The 14,230-nt window shown below is 37.5% G+C and overlaps 1 protein-coding gene across 1 annotated transcript in view; it reads left to right on the forward strand.

The window, feature by feature from the left end:
- Gyg1 (glycogenin 1) overlaps positions 1–12,811 on the forward strand; it is a 33,785-nt gene extending 20,974 nt beyond the window's left edge. The window contains exons 6-7 of the mRNA XM_038348214.2: positions 9,448–9,667; positions 12,014–12,811. Coding sequence (XP_038204142.1) covers positions 9,448–9,667; positions 12,014–12,187 — 394 coding nt within the window. The 3' untranslated portion in view covers positions 12,188–12,811. The remainder of the gene's footprint in view (positions 1–9,447; positions 9,668–12,013) is intronic.
- Positions 12,812–14,230: the final 1,419 nt, after the last annotated feature.

A 14,230-nucleotide genomic window follows, 5' to 3' on the forward strand; every position in this document is an offset into this window, starting at 1 on the left:
AGTAGAGCCAGTTCTTCATTTCTATGATATGACTGATCAAAGTCAGAACTTATCTCCTCTGACTGCTGCCTGGTTAGGAATGCTGAAACTGTACTTGAGAGCTCATTTTCCCTTCCCTCTGACTAAAAATGTTTTTGGTTTTCTTCCAGAGACTTAGCTTCATAGACATTTCCCTCTGTTTCCTTACATTGGGAAAGGGATAACAAGATGTAGGTAGTTCCATTTTTTTTATATATTTTTAAAGTTACTGTATCAATGCCGAAATCATTTTTTTAGACTGAATTAAATTATCATAAGACCCTGGGCCACCATAGCTTTTTACAGAGAGACCTGTAAATCTGTAGCCCACATTGGGTTCAGAATGGCTGGTGTTCCCCCCAGGCTGAGTAGCTCTGGCCCATGCTGCCTCCCATGGGTGTCCATGGGTAATGGCAGGTAGAAAGAGACAGAAGAATGATTTAAACCAGGGGCTTCACTAGAGACAATGGTGACTTTGTCTCAGAACTTCACATAACCATTTGCTAAGATGTCTCCAAAACCTCTGGTTGTTCTCAAATGTTGGGCACAAAAACCATTTGAAAGTAGGCATGTATGCATGTGCACCTGTGTACATACACATATGCACGATGGAAATATTTACATGCACACTTCATGTATATGTGTGTACACACACACACACACACACACATTTTTTAAAATGTGTACTATTACGTATAATTTCAATTCAGATGGCCTCATGGGAATGGACATATATTTGAACCATGGAGTAGTAAGTCCAATGCCTTTCTGTATATCATCTGGCTAGGGAAAAAAAGGAAAAAAACTAAGGAGTTTCATCACCTTTTGTAAACATAGTTTCTGAAAACCAAAAGTAGCATATTTCAGAAGATTCTCTTTAGCATTATTTAAGAACAAAAATGCTTTCTTTGTTATTTTAAAGTCAATTTTTATTATATGCATTAGGAAACAATTTATAAATGTGTTTCTGGGCAAAATATTGTTGTGCTTAGCATAATGTTTAAGGTAGAGTTGGCTTTGTTATTGTTTTTTTTGTTTTTGTTTTGTTTCGAGACAAGGCTTCTCTGTAGTTTTGGAGCCTGTCCTAGAACTAGCTCTTGTAGACCAGGCTGGCCTCGAACTAATGGAGATCCGCCAGCCTCTGCCTCCTGAATGCTGGGATTAAAGGTGTGCACCTCCACCGCCCAGTTTAGAGTTGGCTTTTAATTATAGCTTTTAAATAATATAACACACATATATAGATATATACATACACACATGTATATATGTATATACATATATATTCAAATTAAATATATATCTATGTGTATGTATGTGTGTATGTGTATATATATATATATGTATATATATATGAGTTCCACAGTGTGTATGTGCATATGTGATATGTGTGTGTCCATGGGTTTTAAATTTGTTTTCTCTAATTAGAAAGCCTCTTTTATTCATATGGTAGAGACTTTGATTTGTGCATTACACTAGGAAAAATACCATTAATCTTTTGAAAGTCACTGTGTTGCTGCCAGTTTGAAGTTCTTTTTAATCCACTGACTGATAGCTCTTTAGGTCATATCATGCTATATAAAACATGTCTAAAGCAAAGGTATAGAATCACCTAGTATTGTTTTATACTACTGCAGGAACTTATTAGTCAAATTAGTTGACTGAAAATCTAATTTATAAATAATTTTCATATAAATATTTTCACTTTCTCCTTTTACTTGAGATCAGATATGACCTTAGATAGGGTACAGTGAAAAACAATAATTTCAGACTTTACTGCTTAAACTTGTCAGAGGTTTTCATATATATTTATTTTTAAGACTTGGCTTAAGATTTTCAAGATTTAGTATGGCTGAGTCCCAGTCAGACATATTTTAAATCATATTTTTCTGAAATAATTCAACCATTTAGCATCTGAAATTCTATCCTCCTTTGTTTCTGGCTGATTATTCCAAGGTCCCTGGGACACCCTTGTCTCAGGCTCACCCCATGACTACTGTTTCAACCAAAACTGTAACAGGAAACTCTTTTCTTTTTACATTCCCACATCTTTACCGAAAATCCTAAAATGAGTCACTTCTCCTGCTTTTTATTGATTTACTTCACCATTCATTTTCATGGTGATCCTGGAATGTGTTTTGCATCAACCCTAATCCATTTGGCAACAGATTAAGTGTGCAGAGCTTCTTTACATGAGCTCAGTGCTGAAGAACCAAGTGGTGGCTACAGATACCTTGATCCTTTTTTTAAAAATCTTTTTTTGGTGTGTTGTTAACTCACACTGGACTTCAAAGTCCCATTTCTCAATTAACTTAATCTCTAAGTGTTTATCTCTGTTATCTCTGTTGGGTATTCTGCCTCTGATCTTACTGCTGCCTTTTCTACCACCCAAGTCTTCATCAACATGGAGAAAGTTTCTGTATCAGACTCAACTCAGCCTTTACATGTTAAGTTTTGTTTGTTGTATTTTTTTAATGCTATTCTTCTTGAAAGCAAACATTAACATCTTGCACATGCTAGGTAAACAGTCCATTGCTATGCCACACGCTTTATGCTCCCAAACCAGCCTGAAGAGGCATTCTGGTAATAGGCAAAAAGGAGTGGAAAGAGTGAGATCTCACCGGTAGAACCGTGGGGGAAAACTGACATCTGAATTAGAGAGGGGCTCGTGGAAGAAAAAAAAAAACGATTAAATAGAAGATCAGCCTTCCTCACAAATCTTGAATTCTCAGGCTGTATACTTCATTTGTCTCATATGTATCTTCCATTTGCACTATGCAGAATTTAATTAAATTCTGTTGTCATTGGTTAAAAATTAGTGGTTTATTCCCAGTACCATAATATAAAAACTAAAGAATTTCACATAAAACCTAAGCTTCAAGCTTCCTCTGAAAAATCAAGTATCTGGTGGGATGTTAGATATGATCATTGGAGTCTGTAGAATGCAAATGCTTCATTTCATAAGGTAAGAAGTTCTTTGGGGATAGGTGTTGGAGGTATGAAGTTTGGAAGTGTTTATTGATATCTTAGTGAAACTGTAGAATAAGCAGATATAAAAGGATTCTCTCAACCCTGAATGAGATAATTATACTACCCCTTTAAGGCTCATGGAACATTGCAAAATAAGGGATGGAAGGAATGTAAGTGCTGGAAAATAGGAAGAAAGGTTATACAATGTCATCATCTAGATGTGACATAGCCTCTGTATTCATGAACTCGCAGCAGCTGTGGTTTCTTGCATTGAGCCTACACAAGATAGGCCCTGTCAAGTGTCATCCAGGAGTAGGGAAAAAGGCTCTTGGGGCTTTACCCCTTACTGCAGAACTACTGGCTAATGAGAGATTATGGAAGAGGGAAATATTATTTTAGGTGTGCACACAATGAGCTGACCAGGATCCAGTGGATAGGAGAGCTCCAAACCCACAGTCACAAAGATGGCTATAACCAAACTCAGTGGGTTGTCCACAAACAATAAATGTCATGAATGTGGCCAATTTGTAGAGAAGAGGGGAGTGTACAGGGGAGAGAGAGAAATAAGAGACAGTAGGAGATGGGAGCATCAGAAGGCCATATGTATATCTGTAGAATGGTCAAAAAATAAATTTAATTGTAAAGGAGTCAGACATTCAGGAGATAGGTCCGAATGAAACAAGACTATTAGAGCTGCTAGCACATAAAATGTTCATAGCCACAACATAAGATGATATAATCAATGGACTAGTAATTGATAGAATTCCCAATTACCAGTAATTGGTAGACTCCTGAAGACTGAGCCTGAGGAGAAGAAGTGCTTTAAAAGACCCAGAACAGGATGCCAGGAGACCCAGGAAATCGTCGTATTGTAGAAAACCTCACAATGAAAATGTTTCCAAGAGAAAGGAACACTCTATGTGAAGTGCTGTTGTAGATAAAAATGACACCTTAGAAATGGTACTGCATACACAATGTAAACATCACTGATGACTTCAGCAAATGTACATGTAGTAGAGTGGTGGAAGAGATATCCTGGACGAAGTGAGTCTGAGGGAATGGAGGTTGTAAATGTACACGGCTTTCCCAGATACCTGTTTCGAAGAGGAACAGAAAGGTGATGGCAGCTGAGTGGGGAAAGTATTATAATTTTTTTGTAAAGAGAGAAGGTATTACAGTATATTTCCAGCAATAGGAAAGGCATATGGAGGGATGTCTTTAATAAAGCAGAGAACTTGAGAGCTGGGAGTGATGTCTTTGAGGAAGGGATCTAGTGTATACACAGAGAGGTTGTGCTCAGAGTGGAGCCAGGACATGAGGGAAATGGGTGTGTATGTGTGTATGGATGTTGGTAGGTGGGTGCAAGCTCCAGATGGATTGATGAATTTAATTGAAAGGAGTCAGACATTCAGGAGATAGGTCCGAATGAAACAAGACTCAGTTGGTAGAGGTGGAGAAGGACATGCTGTCCCAGGAGAGTATTCCTCTTGACATTATGAGATTTTGTGGAGAAATGCTGGTCTCAGGCAATGCAGCTGACAAGGCTCAATGAAAGCTATGAAGTCTGCATTAAGTGCTGATGTTCTGATTTCTAGGACACTGTTGAGAGGATTCACTTTGAAGGCAAGGAAAAACTGAGTATGTCGTATTGTTTGTAGTTTGTATCTCTGTCTGAGGATGGGACAGGAATGCTTCTATGTTTCACATCTCTATTGTACTTGGTGCATCACTGCTCTGCAGAACTAACCATACCTAGTGGACACTTGACTGTGACTTTTTTAAAAAAGACTTGTACTACATCAAGTTGGCCTTGAACTCAAACTTTTAACAATACTCAGTTCAATTTCTCACTCTTAAGTGTTGAGATTCCAGGCATGAGCCATGATGCTAGACTCCTGATTGTGGATGGGTGAGAGGGAGTATTTGTCAGTAGGAGGGAAGAGCTGCTGTGCAGCTGTATCCACATTTGTGAATCTGAACAGGCATGGGAATGAGTGGTGATGAGCCATTTTAAAGTGGGCAAGAGAATGCCTGGTATCTTTGGTGTGTTCCTAGAGGAGCACCATGCAAATACTGCTTTCTCATCTTTAGTATCTCAAAGAACATTGCATATAAAAGTTGACTGATAAACTTGCTACTGGGTGTGCCCTTCTGGATTAGTTCCTTTCTGTTTTAAACAGGTCTGTAGCCTCATTCATGTTACCAACTACTGAACTGAAATAGGCATATATTGTCCATCTGATCTTTTGGTAACATCAGGTCACAGGGATTATTTCAACAGCTAACATAAGCACTATTGTTGCTGGCTTGGGTTCAAACTATGTCTTGTGATCTGATGACTCTAGAGATTCTATCAAGTTAAAATTAGAATACTTATTTTAAGAAATGCATGCAAGCTGATACAAATTCCCTTACTGGGTCAGAATAAATGGCTCTTGATAATTTAGAGACAATTATACCAAACTTGCTTTTTAAATTCCTAGCTGGTGATTTTGTGTATAAACCCAGGATATGTCAGGAAACCACCTTATTATTCTTGTCATAATCTGGAGTCAAGTGAGTGTTATAGTTCCTACTGAATGAAATTCCCAGACCCCTCTAAGTCTCAAAAGACTGACAGTATTTCATTTTACTTATATCCTTACTCTTATTTCATTTTGATATGATTCTTTTGGATTTTTACAAATGACCAAAGGATAGGAAATGATTTCTAAGTCATTCCCCCATGACCATAATGTACACGTGAAAAATTATCTGAAACTTGTATCCAGATGAATTGAAACCTTGGAAAACCAGACCAGAGTTTGAGACCTTTTGCTTATTATTTTCGTATAGTAGACTATCAGATAAATAAATCCTTTAGCCTCCTTGGATATTCTGCTATGTAGCTAGCATACTAAAATATAGCTGAAGGATCACCTAAACTTTTGTGGCCAGTGTGGGACCCAGACAGTTCTCCTCATACCAAGATAGCCCTACATGATTTCCAAGAACATTCTCTACTATGACTGTCTAACATAAAACTGCCAAGTTTGTTTTCATTTCCATTCCTGAGCTGCAGTTTGTTTTCCATCTAGCATTGCCTTCTCACCCCCTGCCTCCATCACTCTTCACGAGTCCCTAGGTTGGTCCAGACCAACACAGGAACCATCTCTAACATGTTCTTGTTCTTGCTCTCTACTGCTATCCATTTCAATAGTGATTGTGTATACTGCAGTTCATCTAACAACTCAAATATGTAAGGGTCCTGATTCCATACTGCACCAAAATAAGGTTGGCCTCATTGGCTGCTTTCAGTGAGGCCTTGCACCATTCTTCCTTCTTCCATGCTTTTCTCTACTCCAAACTCCTCAGTCTTCAGGGGCTATTTCTTGTCTTCCCTTAAATAATCTTCCCCAATTAGCATTTTAGGAAAGCTACTCAGATCCTACATTTTGATTGCTTTGTTGCTGAAAACTGTGGTCATTATGCCATGCTATTTTTCACAATCCTGTTTTTCTTCTTGTAACAAGAAATTCATTACCTCAGGTGAGAAAGGCAATATCACACAGACTCCTTAGAACAGTGGTTCTCAAGCTGTGGGCCAAGACCCGCTTGGGAGTTGAAGAACCCTTTCACAGTGTCACATTATCAGATATCATGCATATCAGATATTTATATTACGAATCATAACAGTAGCAAAATTACAGTTATGAGGGAGCAATGAAAATAATTTTATGGTTGGGGGCCACTACAACATGAGATTCAAGGGTCTCAGCATTAGGAAGGTCAAGGCCCTAGTATCTTAGCATCTACTTCAAACAAGCTTATTAAGAATTTAAGACTGCTTTGTCTATAAAACAACTATCCATTGGATTCAGTTTTTTTCCTCTATTAGGGTAGAATAAGTGAAGATATTTTGAAGGAAGAGGATCTTTTTCTTTATTACAAAAGGTAATGGTAATTTAGCTAATGAGTATGGGAAACATGGATTTGTGAATATGGATTTGTGAATATGGAGGCCAAGGCCTGGACCACAATGAAATGCAGGCCTATGCTAATTCCAAATGCCATTGCTGTTGACATTTAAAAGGAAGACTGTCCCCAACATGAATCCAGGGAGGTTGTGGGCAGGACCTGAAACTGGAATGCACATTCCTGCCCACAGCAGAGGACTGGACAGTCTATGAGGATGGGATGGATCATTATGTCCTTTTTCCACATGCAGTTTGAAGTCCCATTTTACAGACTAAGGAGAGAAGCTGGGGGGCCTTAGATGATTGATGCCTAGCACAATCTATACGTGGGCCACTGTGGACCTAAGATACACCATTATTTTTCCTTCCTTCCCAAACTTTGTATAAACTTTATCCTTCTAAGTAACAGTCTTCAGACTATTAGTGCTAAGTAATTTCCCTACTGGTTACTTCTATTGCAGAATCCTTGACTACACCTGACATATTCCCTTTTCTGCTTAAATTGGCTGTCCATAGGTGGGGGATTAACAAATTAACAAACAGTGGCTTGTAATCCTGAGAGTATTATAGAATAGCTCATCCTAATGAAGTGCATTGGCTCTGAAACCAGATAGCCTATTCAGCCACCAGCCATGCGATTGATCCTTGACAATTTCTTTAACTTTAAGCCTTTGTTTCCCTATATAGTTGTTTTAGAAATTAAATGAGGTATGATGCAAATGCTAAACAGAGTCTATCATATGTACTTCAAAAATGTGTCAGCTGATTCCCAGTGGCTTACATCTGTGAACTGTCAGGTCAAGTAGGTTATAAAGGATAGTTACTACCTAATATTTCAGTATATTTTAATTATCTTTACTACCAAGTTATAACAATATGGCATTTATATGAGGTACAAGTTAATGAAATGTAAATGTCAGTATGTATGTTGAGATTTAGTGGCTTGAGTAATAGAGGAAAATAAAATTAGTGCTATGGCTTCAAGCAGGGAAGTTGCATCAGAAGTGGCGAATAATAAGACCTATACTTCCTTATGTGAATTTTCTTACATAGTTTCTACTGTTAGGATTAGACTGGGCCTGTCACCACCTCTGTAACACATACACACACATGTATCAGATCTCTGAGACAGAATCCCTCATCATCACTGGAATATTTGAAAATGATTACTTGAATCCTGCCTATTTTTCTCAGGTATTGTCCTACCCTTACTTCCTGCAAAAGCCTCTTTTGAAAGCCTACCTATATTGCCTTGGAATTTCCGTAGCTCTTAATGTTAGTGTGGCCCTGGTGGCCCTGACTTGCTTCCTTACACTGATTATTTTTATGTGACCCATCTTCATGCATGGACATAAACCAAACATAGTGCTTGGGATATAATAGTTACTTATTTAGGACCTCAGGATTTCTATCCATTTCAGTATAGAGAGTGGGGAAGATGGATGGGATGTACAGAAGGATGGAAAGAAAAAGACCCTATGTGTAAAATAAAGAGTTTGAAATATCATGCATCTGTTTTCAAAAGAAGCATGAGGTGGACTAAGCAAACCTTGAGGACGAGCTTTGTAGGTTTTACTTTTCTTCCATGATCACAGAACAGTTGTGATCTGTTGTGGAACTGAACTCACGTCCTCTCCAAGAACAGTACATGCTTTTATCCTCTAAGCCATCTCTCCAGCCCCAATCTGCAGGGTTTTAATATACCTGCCACTCAAGAAACATCACAGCATATAGTAGGGTGACTTTAGATAATAATGTACTATATATTTTTAAAATGCTAGGATTTTCAAAGTTTTCACCAAAGGAATATACTTTAGGGAATGTATGAGTACACTGATCTAATTATGCAGCATGTATATATATTCAAACTCTATGTATATCACAAGACTACAGTACCCTGTAAGCAAGTATTTTACTACTTAATGTTTTGTCAAGTCAGAAGAGATAGCTCTCATCCATTCCCAGTTGAAATTGGAGCCAGACCACAGACTTGTCAAAGATATCCTATGTTTCCAGTTCTTCTGTAAACTGGCAGGCTACAGACAACATGGTTCTGCTGGCAGGAGTTTTTACTTCTCAGAGAGGGTAACCACAAACAAGCACATTCACAAGACAATCACTTGACTTCCGTTGACCAAATAAAATCATAAGACCATGTTTAGTATGAGGCATGAAGTGCATGCTCCCTGTTAAGGGGAGAATGCACACTTACTGTTCAGTAACTTCACCAAACATGGATATGGACTGCTTCTAGTTTGACTCGAAGCAATGCAGTTATGACATTTGTGATGTCTGCTATTGCAAATACATCTCTTTAGGATGTGTGCCTTAGAGCTTAGCTCCTGGGAGGTCGAGCATGAGCACTATCAGAGTATCTCCTATTCTTACAGTATCGTTTTGTTTCCAAATGCTATCATGGGATGGAAGGTGCACAACTGAGGCTACATATAGAAAAAGGTGCTGATGCTCACAATCCACTCACCCTTTCTACCTGTTCATTTGGCAGGTTTGGTGCAAATGCCAAAGTTGTACATTTCCTGGGACAAATCAAGCCATGGAATTACACTTACAGTTCCCAAACAAAATGTGTCAAATATGAATCTCAAGACCCAAGTGTGAGTCACCCAGAGTTTCTAAACCTGTGGTGGGACATCTTCACCACCAGTGTTTTACCCCTGCTCCAACACTATGGCCTTGTCAAAGATGCCTGCTCCTATCTAATGATGGTAGGTTCTGTTTGTTTTCACTTTTATTTCAGGAAATTCAGCACTGTACTTTTAAAACTTGTTATTTTGATAGAATCCAGCAGTTCAGTATTATTTTAAGTAGAGGTAGGACCGTGTGGGCGAAAGCTATGGCCATCTTCGAGCTTGGAAATGATAACAGCACCTAAAAGCAGAAGGAGATTGTGTGGGAAATTTCATTAAATACATGTTTTCAGAATTCTTCTATATATCCATACATTGTAACTATAGAATTCTGGTGGTTAGATGATTCCTAATATTGTAAATGTATACAAAGAAAGAGTGCCTAGGCTAGGCATGCAGCTTAGTAAGGGAATGTTTACACAGTATGTGAAAGCCCTACCTTCCATCTCCAGCACTGGGTGGGAGAGGCAGGGGAGAATGTCACATTTATGACTTAGAAGCCTCAAACTTTCAACTACATATTTTATTTACCTGCTTAGAAAAATGTATTTTGTGTGAAAATTACAATAGGAATACATAATAAATAATAAATACTGTAGGAATATTCTAATTTCCTGTTTTATTCTCATAAGATCTTGAAATGATCCCTTTCTGGGAGGGACATGACACTTGTAAGTTTTATTATAACCACCTTCATTAGCATGTTTTCTGATTTTAAAGGTACTTTAAAGGTTTGTTCTTCATGATGAATTGAAAGAAGATGAAGAATGTTATTTTACATATTAAGTTACCAAAAACAAAAAAAAACAAATCAATAAATGAGGTAGTATCCAATATAGGCATCAGAAAAGAAGAAATAAATAGCATAGTCTTAATCAGTACTGTATCATAATACGTATTCACAGCACTGGCTAGCAACATAGTAATTCCTTCTCTGCTTAATACAACTAGTTTATTCAACTGAAAAGTTATTGTTAATATTCCCCCTCTTTGTAGATAAATGATAAGGCTTAGAGAAGTCTGGAATTTTACTCATGTAAAAGGTTATAGTAACAACTAGGATTCAAACCCTTGTTTGAAAGACTATAATCTCTATGAGAATTTATCTCTGGAGCCAATAATTAAGTATAATATTTGATTGCAGAAGAGGGAAGATTTTTTTAATTGAATAATCTATTTGGTTAGCTCCATAAGCTTGACCTTAGAGACGTGCCTCTTAAAGGCTATGAGGTAGAAAATGATAAAGTGACCAAGTCTTTAACACCCATGTAGAAGGCAAAGGCAGGGCTGATCTGATGTCCACGTTCTTGCTTTGCCTGCACTCTGGTTTTGCTCTGTGCCTAAACTCCTCGGAGCTTTAGAACATTTCCATACATGGATTAATGGTTGTTCACATGTCAGTAAAAACCCTATACTGAAACTCCTTGGAGTTTAAGTACATTTAAATACTCATCGATAATTTTACACATCAGCAAAAAGCCTTTAAAAAAATATTGGGAGTTTCAATATATTACACATAGTTCTAACATTTATCCCAGTGTACCACGTATAGAAAAATTATAATACCAATTTTTTTCTGTTAAAAGCATTGCCTATTTTTATTCATTCTTCTTACAGTAAGAGTTCCAGTACTAACTCAGCTTAGGGTTTTCGAATGTCAGTACAGACTGTCTTTTATGATACACTTAGTTGATTGGTAAGCCATATGCAATAAAAATCTAATTTAAGGTAGAGTAGATTTGCCGCATGTCCCCTTCTTTCTACAACACGAGCTGAAAATTATAAGTCAAGAAAAGGTGAAGATGGGAAACAAAAACAGTTGTCTAAAATCAAGCAAATTATCAGATGCTGCAAGAATAGATGCAACTTGCAATCCACATGAAAGCTTGAACAGGAAAATTTGGTACATCCTCAAACCACTTAGATTTCCTTCATAAAAACAATGACTTGAGTGTGCACTGTCTCTCTCCGGGTAAGTCCTCTGTGAAGCACAGTATCTGAGGAATCATTTTGTTTAAGTTCTCAACCTTTCCAAGCCCACATGGATCAAGAATTTTTTGAGATTTGTGTTCCCTTGTCCTTCCATCTTACACTTTCTACTGAACTGTTTGCAGCTTTCAGACTTGGTCTATACACTGGCCTTCTCTTGTGGCTTCTGTAGAAAGGTATGCAGAACTTAAACATTAACCCTAATTACTGTGTTCTCCCAATGTTTTCACCAAGTCAAGAAGTCTTCATTTTTTAGGGGAAAAAAAAATCATGTTGGCCCTTGTATTCTTGTCTTTTTTTTTGTTTGTTTCATGTAATACTTTTCAGTTTTTGCATGATGACTCATTCTGGCTTTTCTCCTGTTCTGTTTATTGTATTCTTTAAGTTCATCAGAAGTTCAGCTATTAAGGTACCTCTGATGACTCTCTCTTCTAGGAGCATGTCTCAGGAGCTTTGTCACACCTGTCCATTGGGGAAACTCCAGCTACAACACAGCCTTCTATGTCCTCAGAAGAAAGGAAGGAACGGTGGGAACAGGGCCAGGCTGATTACATGGGAGCAGATTCTTTTGATAACATCAAGAGAAAACTTGACACTTACCTACAATAGAAGCACTGCCATTTCCCTGTGGACACATCCATGTCTTAGGCACATTTCTGATACTTAGTATGTGAAGCTGGATGAAAAGTCTGTTATAGTTGTTAGAGGCTTTCAACAAACCTCCTCAGATGAAGGTGGGCAGGATAAAAGGTGACAACTGGTCAGACATTATGAAGTACATGGATAAGTGCTGTTTAATCCTAGACTTTTTCAGGAATTCTTTAATTCTTCAGTTGCCCACATGTATGGTAAAGGAAAGCCAGCATTAAGCTATTACAATGGTTCTCCAAGTGGTGCAGAACTTGACTGTCCATCTGTCTCACTTCAAACAAGATATGACACTGTCCCGTATTTGCTTGTTGTTCCCTTCATTTCATTAGACCTGCAGTTTAGAGTTGCCCAAAGCCTGCCAGAGAGTTGATTCTATTTCCAGGCTAAAGCAGCATTTATTAACACTGTGGAGTGATTCATAAGCCTACCAGCTACTGTTAGTTCACCAGTTTTCTATGCACCATGAAGGCAGCATGCAGGCTCACTTTTTTTTCCAGTTCTGTCTACTTGAAAATTGCAGTGTGCTCTCTGATGGTTACCTATGGTGGCATTATATAAAACAAATAAAGACTTATTAACATATCTTGGTTGTTTAAGTACTCCTCTACCTCACCCTTAGAAAAAAAATCATTCAGTAATTTTTCAAAATTTGTGCAATTGCTCAGTTTCAAAACTACAAACCTTCACACTGGTATATGCTTTAAAACTTATCTAAGACATTTAAATCTATTCTCCAGTGATGGTAACAGATATGATCAGTAAAGAAAAGTGAAATAAAAGGTACCTAGTCTATTATAATTACATCCTTGGTGAGTATTCAGAGAGCTTGACTCTTAAAACCTTAAAATTATGAGGCCATACCAGTAATTAGTATACTCAGTAACCTTTCAGAATTATCTGACTCAGTCATGGACCCAGTGATCTCTAGTGTTTTATAAAGAAAAACAACACAAATATAAGTTTGTTAGACTTCTGGGTGCCTGAATCTATGCATTCATTCAGTCACCCTAGAGCAATGACCCACAGCACCAATAGAGTGTAGGCTGCAATGAATGGCAAGCTGTGACGCATGGGGCCAAAAATCTTTTATAACCAAAACAACCTATCACATATAATTAAGCTGAAGAAAATAAGAGAACATGAATGGGAAAAACAAGATTTTATGGTCCTTATCTTCTTTTCTGTAATATCCTGTAGATATCAGTCATTCATACTCTGTGTGGCTGAATGAATACACAAGGGTTTGGATACCTTAAGACAAGAATGACTAGAAAGCAACTCAGAAGCTGTAACAAGAAATCGTTAACTTACTTATTTAAATTATAATAGTGATAAAATATCTGAGACACTTGGACTGGTAGATGAGTTGCAATGGTCTTCTAGTAAAAGAAACATTTACCAAAAGGACTGAAATGACTGAATCACAAACCTCTTTGAGGTAATTTGGCTAAGTCATATGCTTCTCTTCCTTTTGGCTTCTGAGTCTGCCAGAAATAAACAGAATCCCAGCTCTATTTTTGTGGCCAAGCAATATGTAATCCAAATAAAGTGTATAGGAAAAAGTATGACTGGAAATATTTTTTTAATTTAGAAAAGATTTATAAACATCAAATTCTATGAAATCAAGCACTGAATTGTTGGTCATTCTTTGTTATTATTTTTATTTTTGTTTTGTTTTGTTTTGTTTTCAAGACAGGGTTTCTCTGTAGCTTTGAAACCTGTCCTGGCATTCACTCTATAGACCAGGCTAGCCTGAAACTCACAAAGATCTGCCTGCCTCTGCCTCCTGAGTACTGGGAATAAAGGCATGTGCCACCACCACGTGGCCTCATTGTCTATTTTTAATACAGTGTGAGGGGTTAAGGTTTAAGGTAAAAAAGCTTATATGGTGATTAGATTTTACATAACATTATTAGAGTTAGAAACAGTACATAGCACAGTAAGTATAAGGTATATCAAGCCACATGGCTGCAGTGTCACCAAGTAGTCTACCATTCCTTT

Source organism: Arvicola amphibius, chromosome 11, assembly GCF_903992535.2.
Source record: "Arvicola amphibius chromosome 11, mArvAmp1.2, whole genome shotgun sequence".
Lineage (NCBI taxonomy): Eukaryota > Metazoa > Chordata > Mammalia > Rodentia > Cricetidae > Arvicola > Arvicola amphibius.